Source organism: Pygocentrus nattereri, chromosome 9 (assembly GCF_015220715.1).
Source record: "Pygocentrus nattereri isolate fPygNat1 chromosome 9, fPygNat1.pri, whole genome shotgun sequence".
In the NCBI taxonomy this organism is placed as follows: domain Eukaryota; kingdom Metazoa; phylum Chordata; class Actinopteri; order Characiformes; family Serrasalmidae; genus Pygocentrus; species Pygocentrus nattereri.
Window position 1 is genome coordinate 28,406,949 of NC_051219.1, and position 19,800 is coordinate 28,426,748.

Below are 19,800 nucleotides of genomic sequence, written 5' to 3' on the forward strand. Positions count from 1 at the left end.
TCTTATAGTTAACTGTAGCAGTATCACACTTATCTTAAAACTAAATAAAAACAAAATCCAATGATTTCTCTACCGACTGTCCCATTTCACTAATCAACTCAGAGATAAAAGTCATAAGTAAAGGTATATGAATTACATTGGAATCAGTGATATCCACTCTCATAAGCACAGATCAAACTGGGTTCATCAAACAAAGACAGACCTCAGAGAATGCATATAGATTATTTAACCTGATTCAGAAATATAACAGTGAAAACTCTCCTAATGTATCACCCTGTATAATAGCATCCCTGAATGGTGAAAAGGTGTTTGATAGGGTAGAGTGCTCCTTTCTCTTTGCCTCTTTTAAACACTTTCACAAAGATTCGACCCACATTTCATTACCTGGATAAAAGCATTACACAACTCACCTTCTGCCTCTTTCACAACAGATAGACATATGTCCAAACCCTTTCAGCTACAAAGAGGAAGTCGATGAGGATGTGTTTTATCACCCTTATGGTTTTGTCTTTTTATTGAACCCTTGGCTTCTTCCATCAGACAGTGCGATAAAATCTCAAGGTATACAAAGGCATACCACCATAAAACAAGCCTCTATGCAGACAATGTTTTACTACATATCACTAATCCTTCATTGTCCCTCCCATCAGTCCATGATCTAATTAACAAATATAGCAGGGTGTCTGGCAGCTCCATTAATTGGTCTAAATCTGAGTTTATGCCTCTAAGTAACTTCAACTGGGATGGCGGGGGCCAAGATATGCCATCTATCACACATTTTAAATATAAAATATCTTGGTATTTAGGTTTTTTAAACATTGTATGAAAGTAAGCATATACCTTTAATGCAAGAAATAAAGGATAATCTAGAATAATGGAACAAACTACCACTATCTTTAATTGGCCAAATCTCAGTAGCTAACATGAATAGTCTTCCAAAAATCAATGATCTGTTCTTTATGACCCCATCACCATCAGGCTGGCTCTCCTCTCTCGACAGTGCAATCACTAAGTTCTATTGGAAGCACCAAAAGAGTAGCATGTCACATTAAAGCACTCAAATATTGTTAATTAGTGGAATTTTCCTTTGATTTTTTGTGTGGCTGTGTTATTTCAAAGCCTGTCATTATTATTAATAATAATAATAATAATAATAATGAATTTTATTTGTAATGGACTTTACATTTTAAGCAAATCTCAAAGTGCCAAACAGTAGAAGCATTTCAATGAAATCAAAGAACTACTATAAAACATCTTTACACTCCATAGGAAGATCATGGGTTATAAGTTTTGCTGAAAAGAAAGGTTTTAAGTCCTTTTTTAAAACTCTCACTCGACTGTGGTGCCCTCAGATGGTCAGGGAGAGCATTCCATAAGCGAGGGGCAGCAGAACAGAAGGCCCGGTCCCCCATGGTGCGGAGTTTAGTTCTGGGAAGGCAGAGGCGATTTGTGTTCATAGAACGAAGGCATCGTGATGAAGTCAGTGGGGTGAATTGTATGAGTTGCTTCAGATACGTAGGAGCATTGCCATAAATGCACTGGTGGGTGAGGAGGGAAACCTTGTATTCGATCCTGGCAGAGATGGGAAGCCAGTGAAGAGAACAGAGGATGGGTGTGATGTGTTCATGTGTCCTTCGTTATGCACTTTTTATTTTATTATTATTATTATTATTATTATTATTGTAAGTAGTAGTAGTAGTGGTGGTGTTATAAGTATTATTATTTGCTTTCATTGTCAAATACAGCCATTTTATTTACTATATATAACCAGTATGTTGTGAACCTGCATGTGACTTCAAATTTTTTTATGTAATGCTGTTGATAGTAAAATAATGGCAAGGCTGTCTTCCAACTTCTCTGCCATGAGTCGTTTGGGGACAAAACTATTGTAAAAGTGATAGATAGATAGATAGATAGATAGATAGATAGATAGATAGATAGATAGATAGATAGATAGATAGATAGATAGATAGATAGATAGATAGATAGATAGATAGATAGATAGATAGATAGATAGATAGATACTTTATTGATCCCAAAGGAAATTTTGCAAAAGAGGAAAAGTAAGAAAAAAACATGCAAAAACAATACACAAAACACAGAGCTACTGGAAAGGCTGCCACTCACAGCAGCGCCGGAAGTAGTATAAGTGTGTTACAGTACAGTACATCAATAATCATTACATGTAATTGCTTTCTGCGAGGTAGGCATGAAACTTTTCGTACGTCTGGTTCCGATCACCACCCCTGTGAGTCTAGAAGTTTCTCTAGAACAGAGCATTTCACATCAAATCGCTCAGAATGACTGAGAATGTTTACATCTTAATGATTTAATTATGCTGTAAACTTTGAACAATTGGTGGAGTTCCCCTTTATTTCTCCCCTATCTACATTACACCTGAGGATTCCTCTCAGTTTAACCCAAAGTTATATATAATGATGTTTTAAAAGAATACGCAGTGCTGCATTTAAAAGTCAGTATCACAGATGTCTCAGGCACCAGGCAGCGTATTCATAACCACTAAGTGTGGTGACTTTTTCTGAGGTGGCCATGGAACTCTTCAGACGTCTGGTTCCTATCACCACTATGGTGAACCATTCTGATTCAGTCGTTTCTCTAAAACAGAGCATTTCACACCGAACCACTCTGAAAGACTTCATTGACATCTGAACCATTTAATTATGCAGAAATTCTGAGCAGTTGGTGGAGTTCCCCTTTAATGTCTACATTGCAGAAGAGGGTTCTTGATGTAAGCGGAGCTCAAATTACGCGACGTCTTAAAAGAAAAGGCGGTGTTACATCTAGAAGTCAGAAGCTGATCCCAGAGCAGCTGTTTCATTCAGAGAAGTGTGGGGAAACATGCGCCCTGGGGCAGCACTGCTGGACGCAGCTTCAGGGGCCGGTGTGTGTCACTTTAAAGAAACTCGTCATCTGATACCTGACCTCCGGCCTACGTTTCCCAGCATGCACCACGACCGCTTTGATACCATGTAACTCAATGGCGGGTATTTCCACGCGACTCGTGCGGCAATAAAATAATTGTAGTAGAAAATTCACTGAATATAAACTGACCTTTAGACACGGTCAGGCTATTTGCACGGACATTGACGCGTTTTCTACATTTGTTTTGCTTTTTGAGCCGGAGAATATATGAAGAAATTGCTATTCTAGTAGTGAATTAACGGTCGCGGCTACTGACAAGACTGGAAGTTTGTATGAGCTACTTATTTTACCTCAAAGCGCCGCAGTCGGGCTCTCATTCAAACCTTTCATTCTCATTTCGACGTGGACATGCTGACCATGTGCAGTGGACAGTGTATGACAGGCTGCAGGCGCCCACGTTTCTCTCACATTTGAGATAAGTCTGCGTTTTGACCTCTGTGCGGTTGCGTTAGAGTGAATTTGAAGCGGTAATAAGGAGCGATAATGGCGAACTGTGAAGCTCTCGTGTTCCTCTTGGTGCTCTCCTGCCACTGCTACTGCTCTAAAGCTGCTAAGCTGAATATCCCCAAAGTCCTGCTACCTCTTGCCAGAAGTACGAAAATCAACTTTACACTGGAGGCCACTGAAGGCTGCTACAGATGGTAAGTGGGAGATATGAGACCGCCTCCGTAGAAAAAAAGGTGGGCCGTAACCAGTTTAAGTGGTCGTTTTGAGTATTCTGAGTATTTTCAAATGATACTTTCACATCTACTACTACTCCTCAGGTGTATGTGTGAGGAAAGGTTTACTTTCCCTCGGCTTCATCACAGTCCTTCACATTGAGTTCTTATATAGGATTTTCTGCACAATTCCAATAATAGGTTGTAAACAAAGTCATGCACTGTGATGTGAAATGATCTATTTGTGCCAGGTCAGACAGGTTCACAGTGGTGGTGATAGGAACCAGACGTCTGAAGAGCTGGGTGCCTCAGAAAGCCTCCATAAGTTATGAATATGCTGCCTGACGAATATGATAGTTTTGCTAAAGTTTTGGCCTGGAATGTATGTTTTATCATAAGCATTCACAGGAAAAAGGTGCCTGCTTTTCAGTGACTGGATTAGGCGGATTGTATCTCCTCTTTAATTCCTTTGTCTGAGTTAAATTTCATTCTGTTAGTGTTTAAACTTCAGCTCCAAGTCAGATAGATGCTGGATGTTCTGCAGTTCTTTGGGAAACTGTAATGGAGTGGATCGTGTCTGATACTTTTCTTCACTTTTCAAGTTGAAGTACTTCTGATTCATTCATTCCTCATTTCAATGGCTGAGTAGGATGTTTACTTTGACTTCAGAAAGGTCATTGTGCTCTCATTGAGGATGGATCTTTGGTAAGTAACAAGCCTGCATATTCTTTTCTTGGTCAGTTTGTTGTGCAGTATTGGCTTACTGTCACCGCTGAAACAAGGCCAGGCATGTGTCTCTGTCAGTCTTCTGGATGTGATGCCTCATTTCCTGTGGCATTTTCAAATGTAGGTGTAGCCCGCTACAGACATGATGGGCTACAGAGTCACATCCTTATTGTCATGTGCAGAGAAACAGGTTGCACTGTACAATGAAATTCTTATTACACATATTCATACCTGGTGCCATCATAAAAATAAAAATGTCAGAATTCATATAATGTGCTAGGCATTCATGTAAACTTTTAAAATAATTTTTAGATGCTATGCTATACCATACTGTACTATACTATACTTTTAAATACTATACTATACCATACTTTACTTTAGCTTTACTCGATGCATCATTTTCACAGTACAAAATATACATCACAATATTTAGGCTTTCTCATGTTTGAAAAGGTGGGAAGAAAAGCCTGAGCAGTGCCACATTTAAGAAATACTGTTAAAAAACTTGATTTTATTGTTTCGCATACAGCGCTCGTAAATACTGTTAAGACTGAATATTCTGTTTTTGTAAAGAAGCATACAGCTGATCAGTGCTATTATCTACAATATGGTCAGAAGAGCATAGTGTGATGTATAAATAACTATAAATATCATCAGGGACATGGAATGTGGCACTGCTAAGGGAGCTGATTAAAACATTACAACGGTTAAATATATTACTAATAAAATGTTCTAAACTTTATAATAATTTAAGGATAATTAAGGACTCATGTGCATGTGCTAGAGTAGAGATTTTATTTTTATATTTTCAAAATCTACCGTGGCCTGGATTGTTTAAGTGAAAGTATTTTCATTAGTGAGCTCAAAAACTATTGTCGGCTTTGGTGTTCTCGCTAAAACACGCACGAATTGAAGTACAAAGAGGGAAAGTCCATGCAGTATATACATATCCATTTATACATTTGCCTCAGTATTGCACTGTGACACATTCTGTAAATTAGCAGAAAAAATCCATCTTATTGCCCACTCCTCGTTAGTTATCCTACTACAAAGATGATTCATGAAATGTCTAAGGAGCATCAGCGTTAAGAAGCAGTCCATTCACTCTGTTATGTCAGGGTCCAGCAAAACAGAAACATTGTAAAAATAGTCTTTGAGTTTGCCGTGTCATCATCAAGGTTGATAGAAATCTCCGGTTGTTGGTCCACAGGTCATCGAACAGACCAGAAGTGGCCAGTATTGAGGCTGTGGATGTGGATGAGCGTCAGTGTTCTCACAGAGCTGTGCTTCAGGCCCGCTCCACGCAGCCCTCTAGACTGACCAGTATTATCCTAGCTGAGGACATCGGTGAGTAAAACCTACTCTTTAGAGTCTTTCTTTAGTTTTGCCACTGGAGCTACAAGACTAATTTAGCTATCACGTAGTACTGTATGTCATATGAGTTAGTATCATGCTAACTGCAGGCCTAAATCATCATATACTTTTCAGAAACTCTGTTAATCTCAAATAGTCTTGCTTATGTCGTTTCTGACACTAAAACATACATTAAAAGTGGGCAAAATATGTTAGCTGAAAAACAGTAGTAGCAGCTGCTCTGGAGACTGAGATTAGTCCAGTTTTATGGACTACATTACATCATGTATTGCAAAGCTCCAGTACAAAACTAAAGAAGCAAATCTTGGACGCCAAGCATGTCTTGGCTCATGCACTACATTTGGGGTAAAGGAACAATGGTGTACATTTGATTTTTTGGCAAACTATTGTATTGTAAGCTATTGTATTGTAAACTGTTGTAGTGACGGGCCAGGTACTGCGCTGTGATGCCATCGTGGACATTATCAGTGAGATCCAGATTGTGTCCACCACGCGGGAGCTCCACTTGGAGGACTCTCCTCTGGAGCTGAAGATCCACGCACTGGATTCGGAAGGTGAGTGCAACAGCTCAGCGAAAAAAAGTTAAATGACAAGTCCAGTATTTTCAACCTAATCTGTTTCTGTTTCTGTGTTGTATGGTGTGTTACTATGGATAACAGTTTTAATGTGTTTTCCTGTGCTTAGAAAAGAACTGAAAACCCACTGACTCCAAACACATTTCTAATAGAAGCCACTGGGCACTTGATGCATTTTGTGAATGAATAAACATTTGAGATAAGAGATTGTTGATACTTTTGAGATATATATATATATCCAACTTTTGGACTCTCATCACATCATCCATTGTCCATTCAAAATTGTGTATCTAATTATCTGTAATATTATAGAAGAAAACATGCTTGCTTTTGAATTTACGTTAATGTGATAAATTTATTTTTGACCCGTTTGTATTGATCGATGACATTTACTGTGTGTCCAATTCCATCCACTAGTTAGGACTCCCTATTTAGGTTTTTAAGAGGATGATCTGAAGCCAAACCTTTTTCATTTGGCAAAGCACTCCGGTTGAGGCATTAAGTTGTGTTTGCTCTGCCTTTGTGGCCTTACAGTGTTCAGAGCTGTAGCTTTAACACTCTACAGCGACAGGCTTAAGACAGCATATCGTGGTATTGTTTGAAGTAATCCTCATGGCTTTCTGTTTTTCTTTCAAGGAAACTGATGAGTTTACTTATTCTGTAGTGAAGACACTTACTTAACTAGTCTGACTGGCATGTCGACTTGTCAAGCCAAGTGTTCTTTTCAAGTCAAGCTCTTGCATGATTCTCTATCAGTTTAATATGGAACCATTTTTTAAAAATGGTGCAGTGACTTCTGAACAGCTCTGCCTGGCTATTACACATGAAGTCAGTAAGAGCAGATTCACTTCATTTGTGCATTCAGGGCTTCATGCATGTAATAAAGCCATTCCAGTAAAGAAACTGGTAATGGTCATGAAATTTCATCACAAATTTTACAACAGTGTAGTTCTACAATAAGTACACTACATACACCAATGTGATCGAAAGATCCCACAGCAGAATGGATGTACAATGAATCAAATTAATATTGGTAGATCTTTTTGAATTATTTGGGGTTGGACAAATGTCTGAATTTTAAAATATTAAAATATCATTATTATTTTGGTGAGCTTCCAGCCTTCTACTAATACGTGTACATTTCTCTAATGCTAATGTTAATTTCTACATTTGATAAAATGTTTATGCATCAGTGCCAGCATTGGTCTAAAGACATTCTCATAATACACAATCTGTATTGCAATATTAGTTGTCATAAGTTGGAAGTGAGAAAATGCCCCAGTAAAACAGAACTGAATCCAGTTTAACAGAACTAATTGTGCTTTCTTTGTTATGAAATGGAATGCAGTTGGTCAGTAATGATACCCATGAAATACCCAGCAAACTGCATTGTGAAATAATTTAAAAGGATAACAATAAATTTAATCATATCGCCCACCCACAGATTCATGAATGGAAGGGGTAGGTCATATGGAAAAAATAGTGTATCATGATTCTTGATAGAATGATATGCATAACAATTTTTTGACACAGAAAAATGTTCATACTGTGCTGCACTGAAGCAAGTTAAACAGGACTAATTTTGCGTTCTTTACAATTAAACATGCAGTTGGTCAGTGCACTTTAAATTCAGACAGCAGTGTGCTCAGAAATGCATTATAGTGTATCACGAGTACAATGAAATATCTTTATGCTGCCAGATATCAACACTGGTCCAGAATTCCCATATTTGTGCATCCCTGTACTATAGTTAAATACACACAACAAACAATATACCAAGCTATTTTTCTATGTTTCAAAATAAATTTTGTTAGCCTTAGCATATGAATACTCTTTTGGCCAATAAATGTGTGCACATTTTATTTAATATGATTAGAACACTGTTATATATTAATTATAAGGCCCTAAAACATTTGTTTTAACTTCAGTGCAGTGTTTCATTGAATGTTCACTGTGTTTGTACAGGAAACACATTCAGTACTTTAGCTGGACTCGTATTTGACTGGAGCCTCGTGAAGGGGACAGAAATGGCTACTTACCCTGATTCCTACAACTCGCTAAGGTAAAAGATGAAGAGTTGATTTTCACCCTTTACATTTTAATCAGTATCTTTCATTCATGAAACACAAGATGTATGAGGAACGTTTATTGGTGCAATTGCAAAAAGGGAGCCAGAGAACCTGTCCCTGGTTCTCCTGAAACCAGTGATCTCAGGATGCATCCAAGGGCTGTCCGCTTGTGGCACTGTCTAGTAATAAGCCGCAGTTTAATTTTCTTATGTTTCTCTGTTTCAAGTTTTGTAGTGGCAAGGAAGGAGACAAAGTACTATGAGTGCTTGCACTGAGATTGTTATAAAAAGATTAAAAAAGATTGTTTTTATATCAAAATTGCAATTTGAAAGAGTCAGTTTCAAATCACAAGAGCTATGGTTTAAATAAAAGACTATATTGTTAACAGAAGCTTTAAGTAGAAGATTTTAACCTAATAATACAGAACTAGAATAGGTGAGCTAGGTGTTGACATGGGTGTTTGACAGCTTTTAATTGGTCTAGCTCACCTGTACATGACAACTACAACTAATTGGCAGTCTGGTGCAGTACATCCAGTGTTCAGGCCTCAGGTGGATATGCTGGTCTTCTTGGCCAAAACAACAGCTCTTGATCTTAATTTTACAAGAAAAACTGGATCTTAATTTTACAAGGGAAAAAAAAAATCTCTCACTTGTGAGAGAATTGTGCATTTGTTGTTGTTTTGACAACAAACCTGTAGCAATGAGCCCCTCCCACAAACAAGCCCAGATGCAGTCCTGGGAGTGTACTTAATTGTTTGAGAAAGTGCTCAGCATATATTAAAATGCCCATAAGGTAAACAATACAGAATATTAATAAGGTAGAATGGGCAAAGTGTTATGTAAGAGTTACGTTATAGATATCACAGCAGCTGTACAGATGTACAATTGTTGTATTGTACATTTCTGAAGTTAAATATAAATGTGTGCAGTGGATGTGTTGTGAAGATTATTGCAGCTCTATCATGGTGTGGTTTACTATATGAGAGGTTGCTAAAATGTTCTAATTTAAGTGTACTTCTTTTTAGAGTCCTCAAATTCTCAGAGTCAACCTATACTCCGCCAAGTTACATCTCTGAGATGGAGAGAGTCGGAAAGCAAGGAGATATCATCTTGGTGTCGGGCATCAGAACTGGCCACGCAAAACTGAAAGCCAAAATCCAAGAGGCTCTTTATATGGTGAGTCTCGTTCTCTCCTCCGCTGTGTGTCATTGCTGTTGTGATTCCAGTTCTGCTGGAGTTCCTCCTGAATTTTTGATGCTCCTTTCTTTTTGAATTTTCTGACGATTGAAAAAAAGTGAGGCAGAGAGACATAAAATAAGACTCTTTTTTCTTTAAAATCTCAGCTCTGGGCTCTTCTCCCAATAGACTGAGTTACTATAAATAGCCAGTCTTGCTTAATATTGGTTTTTCACTCGCTTCAGTGATTTTAGAGAGTAGAGCTAGACTAGCTGCACTGTATAGGCAAAATCCTTAACCCTATTAGTCTTACTATACTCAGGGTATAAAATGTATACTACTCATTTACTTTTGGGATAATTATAGGTAATGAGCATCAAAATTATTATCTAAAAAGCTTTAATCCTGGTATGAAATGCTGTAATTGTTATACTGTTATATAATCTAATTTAAAGAATTTTATACAATTATACAATTTCAAAAGAGTTATCTTTATACTTTTAATTATGATGTTCTCATTTCTCGTCTTTTCTCTATTGGCATCACTGACACAGCCTTACAGTGGTTCAGGACATATCTTACAGACAGACACCAGTCCTCCTCCTCTCCTGTCAAATGTGGTGTCCCACAGGGCTCAGTTCTTGGACCCCTATTTTTCTTAGTTTACATTTCACCCCTTAGGCAGGTCATTCATAGCCATGGCCTAAACTTCCATTGTTATGCTGATGATATTCAGTTATATCTCAGTACACACACACCCTCAGATTCCCCTCCTGGTACACTAATTGATTGTATTTCTGATTTAAAGCTCTGGATGCATAATAACTTTCTCATGCTAAACACTGATAAAACTGAACTTGTCTTACTGGTTGGCCCTAAACATTTACTATCAAAATCGTCCAATTTTTCTGTTAATATTAATGGCCTGCTCGTTAAGCCTGCACCTGTTGTTAGAAATCTTGGTGTCTTGCTCGACTCATCACTTAATTTTGATCTGCATATCAAGTTCCTCACTAAGACTGCATTCTTCCACTTACGTAACATTGCTCGTCTCCGACTGTTCCTGACCGATAAAGATGCCAAAACTCTGGTTCATGCCTTCATTATGTCCTGTATTCACTACTGTAACTGTAAGTCTATCCAAAAGCTACAGTACATTCAGAACTCTGCGGCTAGAGTTCTCACCCATACTAAGCATTCAGCTCATATCACCCCCATTCTCTTCCAGCTACACTGGCTACCGATCCCGTCCCGTATAAAGTTTAAAATTTTACTACTCACTTTCAGAGCTTTGCCTAACCTTGCTCCCCCCTACCTCAGAGAACTGCTGACCTCTTACACTCCCTCAGGTCTTCTTGCAGTAACTTACTTGCTGTTCCACTCACCAGACTTTCCACTTTGGGAGGGAGGTCCTTCAGTGCCATGGCCCCCAAACTCTGGAATTCTCTTCCTCAATCCCTCAGGGACTGCTCTTCTCTTTCCTCTTTTAAAGTGGACTTAAAGACTTTTCTGTTTAATGCACATTTTTCTTCCTCCTCCACTGTGTAGTTTTTTTTTTTCTCTTTTCTTCCCCTATGCTATGTGAAGCGACCTTGAGTTTGTGAAAGGCGCTATATAAATGTAACTTATTATTATTATTATTATTATTATCACCTTTGCACCTTCCCTAATCTGTCTCTGTTGTAAGTCTAAATTAAGCATGGCAGAGTTGTATATTGTGATCAGAAATTTGTAGAAGTTTAAAAAACAGACCTTTCACATCTTGTGAAACATTTGTTTACTTTAGATAGAAGTCTAGACTAGAAGTCTAGACTAAAGACTTTTTTAGCTTGGTAGATAAGAGTATGTGCAATTTTTAACTGATTGCATTCTCCTGTGTTTTTAAAGAATGTTGGAGCTGCTGAAGTAAGACTGCTGATTCTCGAGAACATCCTCCTGAGCCCTGCTTATGACATTTACCTGCTCGCTGGCACCTCCATCAAATACAAGGTTCAGAAAATTCGCCAAGGAAAGATCACAGGTACGTTTTAACCCTAGATTTAAGTTTCAAATAAAATGATTAGTTGGTCAAACATTCAATTTGCACAATTTCTAGGGCTGAAACAGCTAATCGACATCATCAGTAAAGTCAATAATAAAATCTGTTGGCACAGAATCTTCTTATTGATTGGTTGTCCTGGTGATGCTTGTGCTCTTCCTTTACATCACCTCATTGAAAGTGGGAAAATACAGATGCTGGTCACTGCAGTACAGGCAAAAAAGTAAAAATATGCTAACGCTTTACTAACAAATTCTAAAAAGACATAAAACCAAGCATGACTGTCCTTTAGGAGCAACTAGAGAACACATTCAATCTAGAAAATACCGAAAGTTGAAAATGGTGAGCAAACGGCATTAAAATAGTCAAAAGTTAGAAACGGCGTGTTGTCTGCTTTTCAGCTAGCTTTGATTTGCTTTAGTGAAATAAACACTGCTAGTTGAAGGAAACAGCTGCATTTTCCTCTAAATTGAACTGCTGCTTGTGTGCTGTTATTGCAATATTATTTAAAGGAGGAATCATTTTAATTGCAGTGTAAAGTTAACTCCATAATAGTAATTTCCTCTATATGCAGTTTCTGTAGATTTGTTCATACATTTTTTTCCTTTATTGTTGTGGCACATTTCACATGGATCTGTTGATTTTAATAAGAGTAAAATGTAAATATGGTGTAGAAGATTGAGTAGCTTTTGTGTAAAAGGAGGAATAATCCTTATATTTTTAATTTATTGAGGGAAACATACATGGTGTGAAATGTATAGTAATTGACAGATTGCTAGCTGTGCCTTTTCTTTTCCTGACTGATCGATTAATCAAAGCTGTTCTGAAATGACTACAGTTTTTCTTGTAATCAATCGGCCACATCCCGTTTGGTGTCTGAAATTTGCTTCTTTAGTTTTGCAGTGGATATTTGATATGATATAATGTAGCTAAAAAGTTATGGAAGGTTATAGCCACCATTTTATTTCGTGCAAACATCATGCCTCAATCACACTTCAAACTGAGCTGTTAAGTAGTCACAGATAGAGTCACATGCTTCTGACACAGTACTATGAAAATAGTTGAATGTGCTTTCATCTATTTCAATAGATTGCAAAGCTAAAAATGCAAAATGATTTATGTTAAGTTGTCCTGGTTGTAACTGATGGAAAACATGTCTGCCTTTTTCAGAGCTGGCCATGCCCTGTGATCAATACGAACTTCATCTGAAGAACAGTGTGGTAGCACCTGGAGGAGACCCTTATTCAGCTGTAGCAGAGCTGGACCAGAGCACCTCCACCGTTCTCGCCCTTCAGCACGGCCACACCAACATCGTGCTGGATCACAAGAGTATCCTTTAATCAGTGGTAACCTTAGCCTGTCTACAAGAGGCTGTATTATAGTGATAAATATATATATATATATATATATATATATATATATATATATATATATTTTTTTTTTTTTTTTTTTTTTAAGGGTTAAGGTTTTTTGGGGTTTTTTTTTGCGTGCTCTTGATATAGGGCATAACACCTCCCTCTAACCATGGTAAATTACTATAATGTACAGCCTCTTGTTGCTTATTGTTATATTAGCTCTTGAAACTGTTAGTGTCAATATAAATTAGTTGCGCGCCAATGCCAGGGTAACTGTACTATGCCCTGTTCAGATCTTCACCTTTTTCTCAACACACTGAGGTTCTGTTCACCTGCTATTCACTCTGAAGTGTTTGGCAGTGCTTTTAAGTGGATTTCTCTTCATTAAACACCGTTTGAATAACTTAGACCAAAGTGCCAAAGAAAAAAGCAGTTCATAGGATTCGGGACTAATATAACATTTAAGTATTTTAATATTTCATCCAGTCAGTTAAGAGAGTAAAAAAGTTGAGAGAGATTTTTGATGAACAGACAGTGGAAAAGATGCAACAGCTGCTTTTTTTCATATTTTGTGTTTGACCAGAATGAATAGCAGAATTAGATTTCTTTTAGGGAAGTCTTTGTTTAGAAGTTAATGAAACAAACTTAACTTTCCTTAATTGTTACTGTTCAGGTCTTGGTATGAAGGGTGCTTCTCGACTACCAAACAGCACAATATATGTGGTGGAACCTGGATATTTAGGTTTGTATTATCACCTTTGCTTTAGCAGAATCTATTCAGTAGGGGTGGATGTAAAAAAAATTCAGTGAAATAGAGCATTGTGATATTTTGAATGGAGAACATAATTTTGATAATAATAAATAATATTGATTGATAGATGCCCAGCTATTGATTCATTATTAATTGGTTCATTATTAATATATTTAATTAGGGATGCACTGATCATGACTTTTCATAGCAAATTTCAGCCAAATCAGCCAGACTTTTGGTTGGTCCAACTGGCATTTTCAATAATTAAACAAAATATTTATTTAGGTAACATCAATAAATAATGATTCAAATAAAGTGCTACATTGAACGTCAGAAATGATAGGCTATTTAACACAGTCAGTCATGTATAATTATGCTATTTTGGTTCAGGTGTAGCAGCATTCAAATACAGCATGAGTGCACTTATCTGGCATATGTTCTTCATAAAACTACAGCACAAATCAGCAAAAATAAAAATACTAAATTGGCAAGTGTGCTTGAAGCAGAAGATCTGCCCAATTCCCAACTTGGCCCATTGCCATCATGCATCCCTCTTTTTCACCATGTATTAAACACATTGGTAGACTAGTAGGACACCAAAATTCTTTGTTTTGTTAGTTCACAAAAAGACAAGCGGTACTTTTTTCCCCTTTTTGATTGAATAATATGAACCTTATTTTAAATAAATAGTTTTCTTTTGTTGTTTGTAATATGCAGTCAAAAGAAATAGTGTGCCTTGTAACACTCTTATATCGCAAGAGTTGGCATATCTCAAATCATGGCAAGTGTTCTGGGGCCATTATTGATCCTCAATTGTTTATTAAAGCTTTTAGGGGGTATTTCAGAATCATTTTTGACCTTGTATATTTATTGTCACATACATCTCTATTGCTGAATGTGTGCCTTTTTTGTTTATTAAGTATTTAAGATTAATCCTGGAGACCACTGGATTCTGGAGACCAAGAGAATCTATGAAATCTTCATTGAAGTGTTTGACAAGTCAAGTAACAAGATTCATCTCTCTGATGTAAGTTGAAACAGTAACTGTTTGTTTGGCTTTTAGAAGAATTGTCATGCTGTTCAATTGCTGACTAGACAATTGAGTTGAATTCTGTCTTATCTTATTCTTTCATTGTGTTAAATGATAATTGACTCTGGAATGAGAAGGGTCTCTTTGTAGCTGTGATTAGCTGCAGCACATTGATTGAGACACTGAGAAACAAGAGGGCCAGTACAAAACCCTTTAAAGCCTGTTTAATCCTCCATCACATCTGGTACTGTCACTAGCTTGAAAGCTGCATAGTTTATTCAAATGAAGCTAACTTCAAAAACTTGCTGTATGCATTTACAGCAATTTAAGCTGCAATACGTTATGGTTTTCTAACAGAACATACGGATAGAAACCACCTTCCCCAAGGAGTTCTTTGAGGTTTTGGAATCGTCCCTGAACGGCTCGTACCACCGTGTGAAAGCTTTGAAGCATGGCCAGACCATCATTGACGGCACCCTGAAGTCTGTCGTTGATCGGGTAGGTTGAGTGATGCTGTTTTCTGCCCATCCATGTTAAGATTTAACTGTTCTAATCAGATTTCTTTTCCCAGAGGGGAACCGTGCATATGCTTTCTGTTCCGGTGCGGAATGAGCAGGATGTTGAAATTTACAACCCCATAGTCCTCACCCCTTCTATCCTTACGTTTCCATGGCAACCTAAAGAAGGAGCCTACCAGTACACCATCAAGGTAAATTGTGACAAAGTATTGACACACTAGTTACTTCTAGTTAGTCCATAACATCATTGTTGTTCAGCTTAGAAGTGTAAGATTGTGTATAACTATGAAAAGACTTGTCTGATTTCTTTGCAGTAGTGTTGATAGGAATGTTTTATATGCAATATTGATGCAGGTGAGGAAGAATGGTAAAACTGAAACGGAGTCTACTAAAATGGATTTTTCCTAAAGTTTTAGACTAAAACCTTATCAGAACCTTTAGGTATATTTGCATTCATCCCAAAAATCATTATGCAGTTTAATTTTGTTTTACCACTTTACATCAATGACTCTGAATGATTGAGTTTACATCCTAACCATTCTGTTATGCAGTTAAAAAATAGGCCCTGTTACAAATGTAAACCATGTCCTGTCCTTAGTTTAGTCAAGTGTAGAGATGCAAATCAATTCAAATTAATGTTTGCCCTCTGTGTAGGGTTTAATATCAAGTTCTGAACACTGATGCTGCAAACCCCTTATAAAATATATTGCTGAATATTTTATTTATATTATTATTTGAACATTTAAATAATCACCTCTTATTATGTTATATTGCCTTGATACATATATGTATATAAATATATCCCTGAACCATAAAATGAGTTTGTTAATATTTTGAGTCCACAGTAGATGCTGACCTTGTCTTTAACGGCCTTCTATTAAGTGCAGCTGAACTGTAGGTTGAATATTATCTAAACTTAACATCAATTCAAAATCTTAACCGTAATGTTGTAAAAAATCATTCGTTTCCCCAGATAGATTGTTTATAATCTAGAGGGAACTAGCAACATAAAATGTGGCTCTTAATTTAGTTATTCTGTTGACCTTTGTATTGCAGGCAACTGGAGGCAGTGGAAACTTCAGCTGGTCTTCATCCAACACTGCTGTCGCCACAATCACAGTGAAAGGAGTCATGACTACTGTGAGGGACGTTGGTGTTAGCACCATCTATGCACATGACCTGCGCAACCCACTCCATTACGGAGAGATGAAGGTGAGGTTCAATGGATAAAGCAGGGGTGCACATCTTTTGGTCTCGGAGGGGTCAAAGTGCAATGTTTGGTTGGTCAGAGAGAAGACAAAGCAGTATGCAAATAAAGGAGATGGGTCCAGTTTTAAATGTTTTCTATAACTAACATGCTTCAAAAATATGATTTAAAGAAAAGATTAATTTAATAAGTCATATGTAGTGTATATGTTACATGTTCTCTAAGGCTCTCAGAAGGCCAGCTTTGCATGTGGTCTTTCAAAGAAGTTAAAAAAACAAAACATGGATGTTGATATGCTTGGTGACCAGCACTAGACCAGCACAATCCCATAAATTCCATGCTGGTCTAAGCTGTTTTTTTTTTTCTTCAGCAAGACTATTTTTCTCTGCTCATGTAGGTTTATGTGATCGAGCCAGTTGGGATGGAGTTCAGTCCATGTGCAGTAGAGGCGCGTGTGGGCCTGGGGCTGGAGCTTCCATTGCGTATCTTCGGTCAGCTGAGCTGGGAGGATGGAGAGAGAGTCACTCTCAGTGACTGCTCCCACTTTGACCTGCAGGTCGAGATGGAGAACAGTGGCATCTTTCAGCTGCTGGAGGGTGAGTCATAAATAATTTAAAATGTTTGAATGTATTCAGTTCTATTAGGTTTTTAGGAAATTCAGGTTGCTAATGAATAATAATGAAGTGTAGGAATTAGGCTCGTGATATCATGTGCATTATACTATGATCTGAAAGCACCCCCTATCTATTGACAATGCTCTTGTTTGATGCTCTCATAAGGACAGCAAACTGCTTCTTATGCTGTCGGACTTGGGATCCTTTAAATCAATTTCTCCAGTACCTTGTTTCAGCACAGAAGGTTATGTGGTAACACCTCACCACTTGCTGCGCATGCTTAAACCAAAGAAAATAAACCTGTTTCTGCTCCGAACCTTTATTCTTAGTCAGAAACTAACTTTATTCTTGTTATGGCTCAGTAGTTTTGCTGATGGTTTAATAAGTTGTGTGTTTATCGTGTCTTATTAAAATAATAAACAGGAAAAGCTTAATCCTGTGGAGTAGCCTAAAGGCTACTGTTACTGTAGCTTTGCATTGTCTTTTTTATTTTTAATTACTGTTGTAGTCATAGCATAAAAATATTTTTAGCCCCCCGGTCATGTTTTGTAAATGAAGTCATTCCATGTATAAAGAGCTGCTTCATGTCTTTATTAGTTTAACAAACATAACGATGGGTGGTGAAGAAAAAGTCTGCCTACAGCATGTTTTAAATCCAAATGTCATATCAGGGCTGATTACAGGATGTAGGCTAACATTAATCATTAAAAGACAATATGTTAAAAGACAACTGTTTGCAAGACAAATTGAATTGCTTTTGTGCAACTTAAAGCGGCATGTTTCCAGACGTTTAAACCATCCAGCTTGATTGACAGTTGAGATAGATGGAAACAGCTATCGACCATCGGCTTAAGCTTTGTAGCTGTTTGTTACTGAAGAGAGCCCATGCAAATGTGGCTCACATTCTGTGGAGCAGTAAGAAGCATCGCTTCTTGATTTTGATGGACATAAATCACACAGTCAGTTTCCAGGAGCTGTGCCCCTCAAGCACCACTCTGTTCCAAGGAGCCTCTAATTCAGCTGGTCTTCCTCCGACTCTGCTGACTTGATTCTGGCAGAAACTTTAACTCACTTGCTCATCAAGTCCTCAACAGTTATGGGAAGACCACATTTGTAAATTTTGAAAATCAGTGCGCTACTGACAATCCAGTCACACTAGGACAAATTCCTAATGCACATTAATGTATTAATTGTGATTCTGAAATACCATCTGAGAGAAAGTGCTGTAATATCCTGATTTTAAGCTGTTATTTATTTACTTTTTTTGTTTGTTTGTTTTGTTTTGTTTTAGGGAGATTACCTCCTGGACAGGATCGCTGCAGTGGCGTGCGAGTCCAGGCTTTGGCTCCAGGCTACACTAACCTGCTGGTCAGCTACACACATGGCAACGTTCACCTAAATGCAAAGATCACCATCGCTGCCTACCCTCCGCTCAGAGTGAGTCATTTTGGAATGCATCACAAACATTTTATTTTAAAATTGAATGAACTTTTTTGTTAACGTTTACAAAGTTTACTGAACATTTTGTTTTGAAATGAATTAATTATGTAAAGCTAGTCCTTAGTTGGTTTCCCCCTCACTGTGTAACAGGCTGTGGACCCTGTATCAGTCGCTCTGGTTACTCTCGGCTCCTCTAAAGACATGCTCTTTGAGGGCGGCCCAAAGCCCTGGGTCCTGGAACCTTCCAAGTTCTTCAGAAACCTCACAGCAGAGGACCTGAATAGTGTGACACTGACCCTCACTGGCCCAGCATCAAGGAGCTACTTCAGACACACAGTGCAAGCTACTTGTAAAGCCCTGGGTGAACAGGTGGGAGAATTCTAGACCTCAAAATAAGCACAGCCTCAAACTTCTGCTATAATGCTGTAGTGCTGTGATTTTAAATATCTATAATGATTTGTTTAAATAATGTAATAAAAATAATATTACAACATTTGACCAGATTCTGCAGGTATGACTAGCTGCACCAAATTACTTGCTTATGCTTGTCTTCTGCAGTTATTTACTTGAACGTGCTGTAGCTGTGGGCTGATTTACTGCTTGTTTGCAAAACCATGAATTTCCAGGTCTTGGCAGTGACTGTGGGGAATCTGCCCACTGTGACCAACCCATTTCCAGCTGTGGAGCCAGCAGTGGTGAAGTTCATCTGTGCTCCTCCTTCACGCCTGACCCTTGTACCTGTCTATACAAACCCTCAGTTAGACCTGTCCTGCCCCCTACTTCAGCAGAACAAACAAGTGGTAGGCACTAATTGTTAATCAGTTATTAGTTAATTGGACAACATTTGGTGATTTTTAATGTGCTATATAGATAAATGTGACTTCATATTACTAAAGCTCTTTGTTGCTAGCTTTGTTTTCATCCTCAAAGTGTAATAGCAGTATATAAGTTGTTGTTAGTGTTCATTTTATGCAAGAAACCGATGATTACAGTGCTTCATAATCTCTCATAGGTGCCTGTATCTAATTATCGTAATCCGGAACTGGACCTGGCAGCATTTGACCAGCAAGGGAGGAAATATGACAACTTCAGCTCTCTGAACATGTTCTGGGAGTCCTCCAAAGTGGCTCTGGCCAGCATTGAGTCCACAAAGCCCATGGAGCTGTACTTGCTCGAGGATAGCAACAAGCAGAAGAAGCTTCATGGTACCTGAGCTCACTTCACACTCATTCATATTATACACTGATTCACAACAGGTTCACAAACAAATTCATTTTTTTTATCTCCAGATGCACCAGAGCTTACTAACTGACTCAGCAGTGT

General features: G+C 37.8%; 1 protein-coding gene across 1 annotated transcript in view; it reads left to right on the forward strand.

Annotated features, from left to right (window-relative positions):
• Nucleotides 1-2,991: 2,991 nt before the first annotated feature.
• Nucleotides 2,992-19,800, forward strand: part of nup210 (nucleoporin 210) — a 44,961-nt gene continuing 28,152 nt past the window's right edge. The window contains exons 1-17 of the mRNA XM_017698259.2: nt 2,992-3,584; nt 5,539-5,675; nt 6,125-6,256; nt 8,243-8,339; nt 9,374-9,524; nt 11,412-11,544; nt 12,733-12,891; nt 13,591-13,659; nt 14,589-14,695; nt 15,056-15,196; nt 15,270-15,407; nt 16,273-16,428; nt 16,821-17,019; nt 18,329-18,474; nt 18,628-18,846; nt 19,104-19,277; nt 19,490-19,682. Coding sequence (XP_017553748.2) covers nt 3,427-3,584; nt 5,539-5,675; nt 6,125-6,256; nt 8,243-8,339; nt 9,374-9,524; nt 11,412-11,544; nt 12,733-12,891; nt 13,591-13,659; nt 14,589-14,695; nt 15,056-15,196; nt 15,270-15,407; nt 16,273-16,428; nt 16,821-17,019; nt 18,329-18,474; nt 18,628-18,846; nt 19,104-19,277; nt 19,490-19,682 — 2,509 coding nt within the window. The 5' untranslated portion in view covers nt 2,992-3,426. The remainder of the gene's footprint in view (nt 3,585-5,538; nt 5,676-6,124; nt 6,257-8,242; nt 8,340-9,373; nt 9,525-11,411; nt 11,545-12,732; nt 12,892-13,590; nt 13,660-14,588; nt 14,696-15,055; nt 15,197-15,269; nt 15,408-16,272; nt 16,429-16,820; nt 17,020-18,328; nt 18,475-18,627; nt 18,847-19,103; nt 19,278-19,489; nt 19,683-19,800) is intronic.